At 37.7% G+C, this 13,287-nt stretch overlaps 1 protein-coding gene across 1 annotated transcript; it reads left to right on the top strand.

Moving 5' to 3' along the window:
• Window positions 1-1,355: 1,355 nt before the first annotated feature.
• Window positions 1,356-12,417, top strand: ppp2cab (protein phosphatase 2 catalytic subunit alpha b). The gene is made up of 7 exons (XM_067376921.1): window positions 1,356-1,682; window positions 7,760-7,969; window positions 9,246-9,419; window positions 9,560-9,649; window positions 9,783-9,944; window positions 11,544-11,662; window positions 11,744-12,417. The coding sequence occupies exons 1-7, from the start codon at window positions 1,581-1,583 to the stop codon at window positions 11,814-11,816; spliced, it is 930 nt and encodes a 309-aa protein (XP_067233022.1). The 5' UTR covers window positions 1,356-1,580; the 3' UTR covers window positions 11,817-12,417.
• Window positions 12,418-13,287: the final 870 nt, after the last annotated feature.

Raw genomic sequence — 13,287 nt, 5'->3', positions numbered from 1 at the left:
CATTATTTATCAGCCGATACCGATATTGTGGCCGATATATCATGCATCCCTACTTTTTAAATTAGGATTTGGACTTAGTATCTCATAATTTGCTACTTTTATGTCATCATTTATGACTCAATTCATCTCATAACTTACTATGTCATCATTTCGACTTTCTAATCTTATAATTATGACCTGGTGTGTCATAATACTACGTAAGTCTTTTATGGCCTCTTACGATACGATAATTCTTTATATTTGAAAGCCAATAACCGATATATTGGCCGATAAATCTAAATCAAAATTTTTATGTAATTTTTCATTATTTCTCATTATAATATCATATAACTTATATGACAGACTTGTGCTGTACGTTGTACTTAACTGCATTTTCCTTTTTTAAGTGATTTCAGTCATATTTCATGCAATTCAAAGCCATCAGTGCGCATTTAAAGTGTTTCAGAAGGAAATAATCCATTATTTATCAAATTGAATATATAGGCCAAATTTTCTTATCGGGCCAATACCAATATTGTGGCCGATATATCATGCACCCCTACTTTTTAAGTCATGATTTGGACTTAGTATCTCATAATTTGCTACTTTTATGTCAAAATTTATGACTCAATTCATCTCATATCTTACTATGTCATAATTTCTTTTTAATCGTATAATTATGACCTGGTGTGTCATAATACTACATAAGTTTTTCATGTCCTTTTATGTCATGACAAAAAAATCAAAATTATGACTTTTTAATAAGGATGCGCTGATAAGAAAATTTTGGCCGATACCGATAATTCTTTATATTTGAAAGTCGATAACCGATACATTGGCCGATAAATCTTAATCCAAATTTTTATATAATTTTTCATTATTTCTCATTATATTATGTATCTTATATGACAGACTTGCGCTGTACATTGTACTAAACAGTATCATAATTTATACTTAAAAGACTTGATTCATCTCATAACTTAGTATGTCATAATTTTGACATTTTATATTTTAGACAGGACTCTCTTTACCGTAACAAGGCAGTATCTTACTTTCTCTATGACTGTTCACCCCAAAGTTTGGATCAAAATTTAATGTTTCACAGTTTCTGAATCTGAAAACATGCTTTTTTCTGTCAACATTGACATTGAGCAATTATGAATGTAATATTTGTCAACAATTCTAAATAGATAAATAATTATAAAACAATAATATATTTCATACACACACACAAATAAATAAAATAAAAATAATATAACCGTTGACGTGTTAATGAGATCCCATTGCAGTAAAGGAAAACGCCCAACGACGCATTTGGCAACCAATCAGAGCGGAGTATCATCGGTGAGCGTCCAATCAGCGACGCGCCGGTTGTCGGTGTCTGATGTGAGGAAGGCTGAAGTGAAAACAACTGTGGGTCAGGGTGGGACTCTGAAGGCCGTCGGCTTCTCTTTCCTCACAGGATTCCCTTCTCTAATTACTCCAAGATCCCTGGCCACATGAACGTTTTAAAGTAATCAGTCGATTTCGGGTGGATATTCGTGGAAAGCTGGGCGAAGTTAGATCAGAAATCTGAGTGAAAATCGAGTAAAGAAGCAGACATGGACGAAAAGGCGTTCACGAAAGAGCTGGATCAGTGGATCGAGCAGCTGAATGAATGCAAACAGCTCTCAGAAAGCCAAGTCAAGAGCCTCTGTGAGAAGGTATGTGTGAGATTCACCATCAAACACCGCGTTTCGGGCTTTATTTTATATATTTTTTACATTTAGCCGCGTTAGCTGCTAAGCTACAAGATGGCGGATTTTAAACCGACGCAACACTCGTAAGAAACTACGATTGTTCTTCATTTATCCGACATGTCTTGTGTAAATCTTTAATGAAATCACTCGTGAATGTTGAGTCGATCTGTGCCTTTTGTTATTTACGGTAGTCTGAAAGCTACAGCACTAAATAAATCGGGACTTGTTAAATCACATTCACTTCTATTCGGATAAAAACAACGTGTAATATAGGTTTTACAGAGTTTCTAAATATAAATATGTGTGTTTTATTGTAAAAGCGAGGCGTTTGAATGCGGCTGCTTCCTCATCACTCGCAGTGTCTCAAAATGGCGCCTGTGTGAGTGGCCATCATCCGATGACAGCAGAGCACACATGCTACACTAGCACAGCAGTGCTCTTTATTCTTCTCTGATCGTGTTAAGTACTTCGACAAATTGCTAAAGTGTGAAGGAGGGATTGAATCATGAGTTTGTGAAAGTTTTGATCGGTGACTTAAATCTTGAGAGTAATAATGCATCCTTCATATCCCCGAAAAGTCTTTAGTTTTGTCATATTTATAAAAGATAGATGCGCTTAACCGAGTCTTTCCGGAAAAAGCCGAGCTTCTGGAGGCGTGTCTACCGTCAGTGCTGTGGGTGGAGCTAAAGAGTCACGAGCGCGCGCAGCTTCTGCGTATAAACAAACGGGGAACAAAAACATTTGTGTTGATTATATTATATGCACTTGCACAACACCGACATCTGCAGCTTTACTCACAGCACGCGATCTGCAAATCCTGCGCCGAACTGGGACTTGTCAAAGTATTCATCCTTGAAATCCCGGGAACAAACATACGTGCACAACTCCATTGCTACCTCAGAAAAACAAACTTCATCCTCTGTTCCCTTAACACTGGGTCCTTTGGGAAACTGAAAAGGTAATCTTTCCCTCACAACCAAAAACAAACTCCTCTGTTGACAGGAGCTGCGTCTCATTTCGGAGGCTGCGTCCTCCGGAGGTCGCATTTGAAGGCTGCATAAGTCATCAAGGATGTCTTATTTAAGAAAAGTAACCGTAAAAAAAATTGTTGAATGAGACAGCCATTGTTGAGAAATCTCTCGGCTTCTGTATCCCGAATGAACTGCGTTGATGGGCGTGATCTTGCTCTGGGTTGTGTGTGTGTGTGTGTGTGTGTGTGTGTGTGAGGGAGAAGAGCCTATACAAGGATCCTCTCTTTTGACGTCATACAGGACACACTCGAAAAAAACTCTCAGAAACCGGAAGTAGTGTATTTAGCACAGAAATACGCCGTCATACATCCAGCTCGTGTTTTGAAACTTTGGCCATGTTTAGTATGAGAATCCAACTCTTCAACAGTGTAAATAAGTCAGAATGCATGAAATAGCATTACCCCCCCCCCCCCCCCCTTTAAAGCAATCTATTTGGTACCATGACAAATAAAATTAGCAAAGGTTGTTCAGTTATTTGAGTAAGCCAGTTTAAAAAACAATATAAGTAATCTCAACTTGTTTAGTTTGAATTAGACATGCACTGATACTATATTTCTCCGCCGATTATTCAGTGTGTTATCTGCCGATACCGATAGTTTGGGGGTTCTGCTTTTTATATCTTCGTTTAAAGGAATTGTAATTTCATTATAGTTAATAATTAATCATTATATTTTTAATTAAATTTTTCAATTTTCACCATTTCATCAACTTGTTTCAGAGTAACTGGTATCCGTTATAAACATAAACGCATTACTCAAAGTAATATTAACACACATTACCAAATTCTGAAGATTTAAATTGATATTTCTTAACATTCTGAATGTTATTAATTCATACAAGACTATTAATATTAAACATCAAACTGGTTTCTTAGCATTTTCTTTACACAAAGCACACATTCAGTGCATTTTCCTGCCCTCTTTTGACTGACAGGATATATCGACCGATATATTGGTGCATCTCTAATTTGAATCCACTAAAAAACAGCTAATTATTACCTGCAATAGTGCACATTCATGTTAGAAGACCAAATTTTAATTAGTCACAGGAAATAAAGTCCACAGGAAGTGGTGAAGCCACAGTCCATGACGGGCAGATTGATCACAGCATAGATGGATGCCACATTCAACCGCGTCCGCCATCTTGGAACTGTCAACATAACGAATGCTGTCGTCACTCAGTAAAAATCAATGAGTTTTCCAAGATGCCACAACATTGTTCAGCCTCTGGTTGTAAAAACTGCCCAGATTTAAATTCCGAAAAAACGTGATGACCTTTCACAAGTGAGAACGTGTTGTTTTTTTTTGTTTTTTGTTTTTTGTTTTTTTTATCACTCAATATTACAGGTTTTTAAACTATGGTAACCCTTTTTTTTTAGCATATGCAGAATTATCTAACATTAATGATAAACTAAATCCTGTGAAATCAGGTCTATTGCAGATATAGATACATGGGCGTATAACCACACACAGTCAACTCGAGTCTCTTGAGTGTTCATGGACCGACTTTGACTGTTCCAATATGGCGGACAGCTTACGCATAGTGGCTCATAGAGACAGCTGCTAACTAGGCATCTGTGTGTGTTTGTGTATGTGTGATATAAATATATATATATATATATAATCCGTCTGTGGTTAAAACGGCCAAACGTTACCCACTTCACATGGCCGCTCGCTCTAACATTAACCTAGATAAATGTGCGCTATTATTAGGCACATATCCAAGTGTAGGAGCTAAAGTAGTGCCGTGCTTGATGTGCATTTCTCTCTATAGACTCATCCACTATACTGCAGAGATGACAGTCGTCTGACTCAGAAAGCTCTAGTGTATTAAACAGCTCTAGCTGTCACTAGTAAGAATGCGCTGGTAACATTTTAAAGGAACACTCCACTTTTTTTGAAAATAGGCTCATTTTCCAGCTCCCCTAGAGTTAAACAGTTGAGTTTTACCGTTTTCTAATCCATTCAGCCGATCTCCGGTTCTGGCGGTACCACTTTTAGCATAGCTTAGCATAGTTCATTGAATCTGATTAGACCGTTAGCATCACGCTTAAAAATGACCAAAGAGTTTTGATATTTTTCCTATTTAAAACTTGACTCTTCTGTAGTTAAATCGTGTACTACGACCGACAGAAAATGAAAAGTTGTGATTTTCTAGGCTGATATGGCTAGGAACTATACTCTCATTCAGGCGTAATAATCAAGGAACTTTGCTGCTGTATCATGGCTGCAGCAGTGCAATGATATTACGCAGCGTCTCTCACATACGTCTCCATGGTGGCAAGGCACGTTCCCTGTGCAAGCAGGGGCTCACAGGCGCTGCGTAATATCATTGCACTGCTGCAGTCATGGAACGGCAGCAAAGTTCCTTATTACGCCTGAACGAGAGTATAGTTCCTTAGCCATATCAGCCTAGAAAATCGCAACTTTTCATTTTCTGTCGGTCTTAGTACACGATTTAACTACAGAAGAGTCAAGTTTTAAATAGGAAAAATATCAAAACTCTTTGGTCATTAAGCGCGATGCTAACGGTCTAATCATATTCAATGAACTATGCTAAGCTATGCTAAAAGTGGTACCGCCAGAACCGGAGATCGGCTGAATGGATTCGAAAACGGTAAAACTCAACTTTTTAACTCTAGGGGAGTTGGAAAATGAGCCTATTTTCAAAAAAAGTGGAGTGTTCCTTTAAGCTTAAAACAGCTTGCCATACTAGACTAATTATCGAACAGTTTTCAGAAATGGGTAGTTGTATCATTTTATTAGACTGTAGATCAGGGTTTTTTTCACAACCAAATTTATACAGAATGCATTCTCAGTTTTTCATTGCAGAATGAAACAAGAGATTTAACTCCCACTGTTAACTTATGAAATAACAGAAACCTCGAATAACGAAGAAGAAAACAGAACTACAAAAATGAGGATGGATGTTGCACATCTCTAACCACAGTACAGTCGTATCTACAGACACACGTTGTTACAGCAGTTGGATTATAGACTCATGGCTTGTGGCATCAAAAAAAGAGATAAACTAATGCGTGTCCTATCACAGTGCGACGTCTTTTTCGTGTTAATCAGAGTTTGTTCTAACCAGCTGCAATGGCGAGAAACGACAATGGACTAGAGGTCTTCAGGGGTCCACTTGGATCCCAAAACCAGAGGTCCGACCCGAGCGGGTTCAGGTCCATAACTTCAGGTGCCTCAGACTCGGGTCGGGTTCGGTATCAGTGGTCTCGGGTAATTTAAAATAAAGGTGCTTTTTCTGGATGGACCCAAAAAGACCCGAATTCTTTTAAACTATGTCAGGCATTTAACACAATTTTATTATTTAAAACAATTATATTAAAATGTTACTCTTTGAATCCATGCTTCTACGTGCAATGGACTCAATACGCACGGTTGCTTATTCCACATTTACACTCCATTTTTTTTCCTACTGTTTCAATGACTGCCGTCAGCCCAGATTAAAATAAACTTTAATCATCTTATGGTCAGGTAAATAAAATTACGCTAAAAGTTACAGGACGTAATGCGGTTACAGTGATGACTACTTGCATGTTCATGTCAAGTGCACTTTTGAAAAATGCATAGAAAAGGATCAAACGTTTGTAACCTCGCACAGAGATCCATCAGGAAGAGCCGATCTTGAGTGCCATCGAGGAGGAAGATCTAGAGAATGTGAAGCTGCCGTCAACGGCATGTTTGTTTATATCGCGCTGCAGTTCTGCTAGTGACGTCAGGGGCAGTATTTTGATTTTCTGTCATGATTGTGAAAAATGTCGCCGTTGTAGGTAATTTATGAGTCGAGAATTGCAACAGGAGCTCACATCATCGTTCAGGGAAAAAACTGGATGGTGTGATACAATTTTCGCCGTTTCTGCATGTAAAGACACATGCAGCAGGTTGAGGAGGTGACGGGGAGACGCTGTGTAGTAAATCTAATGTCACTCTATCACTCTGAGCTGAGTGTTTGTGAAAGATTTGTATTTGTTTTGGTGTAATAATTAACATTACATTTGCGAGTATGACTCTCACTCGGCGTGTGAATGAGTAACTTGAACGCACCCACTTCAAAACTGTTCACAAGCTTCTTTTGGGTTGTCATTTGTTGAAATAAATACAAAAAATACAGTGTGTCAGTTTCTGTCCGCTGAATGACCATCTGATTCTCCTCCGTGGCCATATGGGAAAGTGAATATTTACAAAGACAACATTAAAACCAGTTGGCCTACATTTACACCCTTCCAACAAAGAAATGGATCGACTTCTTTCAGCTTGTTGAACTTAGTTATTTTTCTACCATATGATGGCTGAAGCAGCATTGTTTCCACGGTAACCAGATCAACAGTCATTCTACAGAACTGAAGTGAGAACACCAAATGATCATGATAAAATATCTTCTCTTCCCTGCAAACGATACCATGAAGAATGTGAATATTTAAGTCAAAAACAAAAAATGTAAGCAGGTATCCATATTCATTTCAGTATCAGCAGACGCCAGACGCTGTAAAACTTTAAAGTTAAAAACCGATATATAAGTTACATAAAGGATAAAAGCTCTCTCGGTTTGATCGATCTGAGCAAACATAAACGTAAATGGTGATTATAGAAAAATCTCTTCCTGCCCTCCAGCTGCATTTTTGCTGTGAGAGCAAATGAAGTCTCTCATTCACCGCTATAAAAGTTTACCCAACTGTGATGACTTATGCTTCTGAGAAACCTGAAAGTGTGAAAAGGGTCAATTCTAATTTAGAAACGCTATTTCTGTGATGTCACAGCTGCAACAACAGCAAAGACGCTGATAATCTCAGGTGTTGATGATGCGCTTTATTTAATCTAATGTGAGTTTGAATATCAATTTTGTGTGACATTTACAGCCGAATCAATAATCCACCTCAGATCTTGAAAATAAAGGAAGATGAAGTGTGTTCTGACATTTATAATAATGTTGAATTGATGTAATATTGGCAGGTAAGAAATCTGAATGACATTATTATTATTTTCTCCGCAGGCTAAAGAAATCCTGACCAAGGAGTCTAATGTGCAGGAAGTGAGATGTCCGGTCACTGTGTGTGGGGATGTTCACGGCCAGTTTCATGACCTCATGGAGCTCTTCAGAATCGGAGGAAAGTCACCAGACACGAATTACTTGTTCATGGGAGATTATGTTGACCGAGGCTATTATTCTGTGGAAACAGTCACACTGCTCGTCGCCCTCAAGGTGAGTGCTTTGTAGTTTTTTCTTTCTCACAGTGTATGAAGTTGTTCGATCAGGGATTTGGTTTCTCTAAACCCCGCCCTTCTGAGAGCCTGCTCTGCTCTGATTGGTCAGTCTGTTGTGATTGTTACAAATCTACACAGGTTCAGGAGTTACTGAGGACTCGTTTCAGCCGTTCAGAATCACTTCTCTCTTTTAGGAGACAATAACTGAACTTTGATCTTTGAAACTTTTGCATTCACAAACGGCTCTATCAACACTGCATGAAAGGGATTATCCCAAAAAGCATAATAGGTGCACTTTAAACTATCATAAATTGTCCATTTATGAGTATTTAAGGTTATCCTTAAGTTAAGGATACTGTATTGATTCTCAAAAACACTGTATCAATATTTATTCATTTGTTTACATCCAAAATTCATGCCAGTGACCGCTAGATGCTAGAGATGCACCAGTCGACTGGTCATAAATCAGTTTTTAGTTTTATTTTGGCCTCTTTTCTTTATTCCGGACGAACTGCATTGCCATCATTTCCCAAAAATGTCATTGGTGTGGAAATATTACAACAGGACGTTAACACAGACCAGAGACAGGACATGCTGAAGAAGGACACAAAGAAGAGAACGGATGCGCCGCCAGCATTGTGTGTTTGCGCAACTATAATAGACCAATTGTGTGTTTGCAAACAGTGATGCGTGTTGTGGGCGGAGCCTACCTGAGGCAGAAAATGACAGTTCTGCAGTCTAAGGAAGCCATGGAACAAAAGAATAAAAACAAAGTTTATATTCTTCAATTCTAACTTTTTTTTCCTCACAATTCTGAGTGTATATATATCTCAAATCTGAGACGAAAAATCTGAATTGCAAGAGATAAACTTAATTGTTTATATCCTGCAATTGACTTTTTATTGTGGTGTAAACTAACACTTACAAGTTGTATAGTCTGTATTAGAAGATATAAATTCGCAATTGCGAGAAAAGTCAGAATTGTGAGATAAAAATCTGTTTAAATATCATTTCATGCTGTAACTGTAGCGCACATATGTTTCTGCCTCAGAATGGGATTGTAATTGGAAATGTTTGTTAGCTGTGCAGTCTGAACTCATACTCGAGTCACGAGACGAGGGTGGTCCATGAAATTAGTCTCAGTGAAGGTTGATGGTCAAATAAAAATGTTAAAATCATTGTGATACTGCTTAATTTTATTCTGCTGAGACACTTGGGAAGGTTTTTTAACAGTAGGTACGTCTTTAATCACTGGTTATGTCTTTGAATTCCAGGTCAGGTACCGTGAACGCATTACGATACTTCGAGGGAACCATGAAAGCAGACAGATCACACAAGTGTACGGCTTTTATGACGAGTGCTTACGAAAATACGGCAATGCTAATGTTTGGAAATACTTCACAGACCTCTTCGATTACCTTCCCCTCACTGCCTTGGTAGATGGTCAGGTAGGTCAATTCTCCCTCAAGACTGTGACTTGATTTTATTTACGTAAATATATATAATTTGATGACAGATACGACACACTTTAGCTTTAAACCCTTCAAAGGGTTGTTGTGAAGTTCACCTCTTATTTTCTGCTCTGTAGATATTCTGTCTTCATGGAGGATTGTCACCGTCCATAGACACTCTTGATCACATCAGAGCGCTGGATCGTTTACAGGAAGTTCCTCACGAGGTATTGATCGCTTATCTGATCGTGTCATTTCTTACCCTCATACGTGTGACTGTTTAAACTGCTGTGGTTTTGAGTCAAATGGCAAAATAGAAATCAAGCACTAATGTTTCTCCTCATCTTTGTTTTTCCTCAGGGACCCATGTGTGATTTATTGTGGTCTGATCCGGATGACCGTGGAGGTTGGGGTATTTCTCCCAGAGGTGCAGGCTACACTTTTGGGCAGGACATATCTGAGACATTCAACCATGCAAATGGCCTTACGCTGGTCTCTAGAGCTCACCAGCTAGTGATGGAGGTGGGTTCGTCTGCGCATGTCCTTCATTTACTCTCCCTCGTGTTGTTACAAACTTTTGGAACACAAACAATGAGAGATTTCTGTCCCTTCATTGACAGTTATTCAAAACACTTCAAGACATTCATAAATAGATGACAAAATCAGTCGCTGTGTGCATTTAATGTAATATAATCAATAATTCGCAGCTTCTGACATTTTAATGAAGCTACATATCCAGGATAAACGTAAATGTATAATTGATGGTGATGAATATTAACATATTTAATAATGAATGAATCCGGATTTACAGCAGAATGTGGTTTGCTAACTCTCTCAGGACAAAGTTGTAACAGTACAGTACTTACTGAAGCAATTTTTCCATCATGGTGGAGCTCCACTCAGTATTCTTCAGCGATTTTTCTGTATATGAGAGAGAATTTCCGTATTTTTTCAACCCGGGAGCGATTACTAAACAAACGGCAGATTCTGCGTTTTCTCATTTATTTCATGCATGTCATGTGTGAGCTCACGGCTCCATCTAGCGGCAGTAAGCGGTATATTTTAGTGTCTCAAACTCGCCAAGCTTGTGATTCGTGAGCTGAAAGACGGTACGTTTTTCCTTTATTACCCGATCTTGTACAATAGTCTTTTTTTTTTTTCCTTTTTTTTTTTTCTCTCGATCTTTGTGACTTCGCACAGGCAGCGTATGACTGTACCGTGTAACGTAGGGCCCTATAAAATCTGTTTTATTTTTTCCCAAATTCCGTTTTAATTTTTCTTTATTCAGTTTTTTCAGTTTTATTTATTTTTTGACTCCATTTTAATGGTTAAATTTAATTTTTAGTAATCAAAAAGCATGTCTAATTTATTGAAATAATGAATCTTGTCCAATTTATCAACAATTTAATTAAAAATTAAAAAATTACATTTATTTTTTTTTAAGGGACCTACGTTTTATTCTTTCCCCTCAAATTTAATTTTTTACCAAAATTATTTTTTCTGGATTCCATTTTAATAATCAGAAAGCACGTCTAATTAATTGAATTCTTAAAAACAACAATATTAATTAATTAAAAAAATATATTTTTATGATTTCTTTTTTTTTTTTTTTTTTCAGAAGTTCTGTTGTGTATTTAAATTTCTCTGCCAATCAAATGAACGCATACCATTTAATTTCTTTTAATCATGAAATTAAGCTTTGTTTTGTCAATGTGCTGCACAACAGAGCTTTAATGTTAAAATTAAAACATGGAAGAAACACTGAGATTTTTTTTAAATATATATTTTAATAATTTATTGTTAATTTAATTTATCTAAATTTACTGTACAGTAATTTGTTTCTGTCAAGTTAAATCGAACTTTTATTTTGACAGTTTTCCTAGAGCTTTGAGTTTGGTAGTTTTCTCAAACGAAGCGATTAAATGCTGATGAAGTGACTTTCAGAGCAGCTCTGGAGATGAATTTGTGCGTTCATATAGTGAGGCGACAGAACGAAAACACTGCGCAAATTATCAGGAAAAGTTTATTTATTTAAAAGTGGACTAATCCTTTGAGTCTTACATTTGATTTGTTTCTTTAACCTGTGTCAGTCAGTTAATTTTTTATCTTTTTGTCCTCTAGGGCTACAACTGGTGCCATGATCGCAATGTGGTAACGATTTTCAGCGCACCAAACTACTGTTACCGGTGTGGTAATCAGGCGGCCATCATGGAGCTCGATGACACCCTGAAGTACTCGTTGTAAGTTGAAACGCTTGATGGAAGAGGAAGCAGAGTTCATGAACGCTCAAGTGTCTGATTTGGTGTTTTGTTTGATTTCAGCCTTCAGTTTGACCCTGCGCCGCGCAGAGGAGAGCCGCACGTCACTCGCCGTACCCCCGACTACTTCCTGTGAATCTCTCACTCTGCACAGTATTGCCATGATATAATAATCTTCATTCAGTTTAAAATAAGAGGAGAGGGATGGGCAACAGTATATAAAAAAAGATTAAAGAGAAAACTGATCCAGTGAGAAATGTCTGTGGACCAAAAGGTGTGTGCCATATCCAAACAGATCCGGCTTCAGTCCGACACCACGACCATGAGATATCCGCTCTGTTCCCGTCTGCTCTTGCTTCTGTCCTCCGGTCTCTAGATGAATCCAGTCAACAGGCTGTGAAACCCTTCTGAACCCTCTTTGTGTACTTTCTTTTTTATGTCTGTTTGCACTTTTTTCAACTGAACGACAGCTAACACATGTCAGTTTTACAGTTTATTTCCCCTTTTTTTCATGTGGTGAGGGAGGAATGAGATTAGATGCTTCTGTATCCCAACCGCCAGTATCTTTCCTACAGTGAAAACATGTTAAACAAATGCCAACTACGTGATATGTGGCAGACTAAGATGGCATGCCATCGTAGGAATGCTGGCGTAGCTTCATATGATGGTTTGTGTCTGTATAAAGGGTACCAGTTCAACAATAAAGATGGATCTTGCTCCTGTATTCTGTCTGTTGCTCTGCGTGATTCCTGCTCTAAAGTCGTCACATTTATTTCTACAGCACTTCATACAATTTTAATGTGAAGTGGCTTTGACACAATCGTTTAACACTGTTGTTTTCCAGTGTTTTTGTTGTAAAATTCATCAATTATGAAACCACTGTTCCTTCTTTGGAGCACTTTTGATAGATACTGACACCCCACAAGAGCTGCAGTTTTGGAGATGCTCTGATCCAGTCATCTAGCCATCACAATTTGGTCCTTGTCAAACTCGCTCAAATCCTTACGGACTTGCAGCGTTCGCTTTGTCGTGTCCAGGGGCCGGTTGCATGAATTGAGCCACTAGACAAAGTGTTAAGAACTAGTTTAACCAAGAGGTAATCCATCTTACTTTTCCAATTCAAATGATACCAATCTACCTTTTTATGTTTTTGACTTTAAAAAGTTTTGATTAGTCTTGAAGAAAACATTTAGATGACTAACTTTTAAGACTAGTTTATGCAGCTGGCCACTGCAGACAATCTTGAGCTGTTGTGGAACGGTTAAAAGACATGAAAATATAACTAGGCAGAAAAATTTTGGGAACCCCTGAATTGAGTGCTGTTTTGTGACGCAACAATGCATACAAACTTAAGGTATACATGAATGCACGGGCGAAAGTAAAGACCTAAATTAATCTGAAATTGGTTTGAAAAGTGAATTATAGACCGTAGCAGAGTTTCCATTACAGATTTGCGTGAAACTTTTGTGATATCTTTTAAATGTTGATAAACTATTTTGAAATGAAGTTTCCATTAACTGATGTTTTTGATAATTTGGCATTTCTTTGGAATCCAGTATTCCCATAATTCTTTTGTCTTTTATGAGTTTAATAAAGATCTCGTCTTC

This window comes from Chanodichthys erythropterus, chromosome 22, assembly GCF_024489055.1.
Source record: "Chanodichthys erythropterus isolate Z2021 chromosome 22, ASM2448905v1, whole genome shotgun sequence".
Lineage (NCBI taxonomy): Eukaryota > Metazoa > Chordata > Actinopteri > Cypriniformes > Xenocyprididae > Chanodichthys > Chanodichthys erythropterus.
Note: the sequence above shows the minus strand (reverse complement) of the source record. Positions and strands in the feature narration are given on the sequence as shown.

Excerpts from the sequence above, each read along its gene's own strand:
- ppp2cab (XM_067376921.1), top strand. The coding sequence starts at position 1,581 with ATGGACGAAAAGGCGTTCACGAAAGAGCTGGATCAGTGGATCGAGCAG. Across the intron at positions 9,650-9,782 it reads TACAGGAAGTTCCTCACGAG|GGACCCATGTGTGATTTATT; the intron begins GTATTGATCGCT and ends GTTTTTCCTCAG. Across the intron at positions 9,945-11,543 it reads CTCACCAGCTAGTGATGGAG|GGCTACAACTGGTGCCATGA; the intron begins GTGGGTTCGTCT and ends TTTGTCCTCTAG.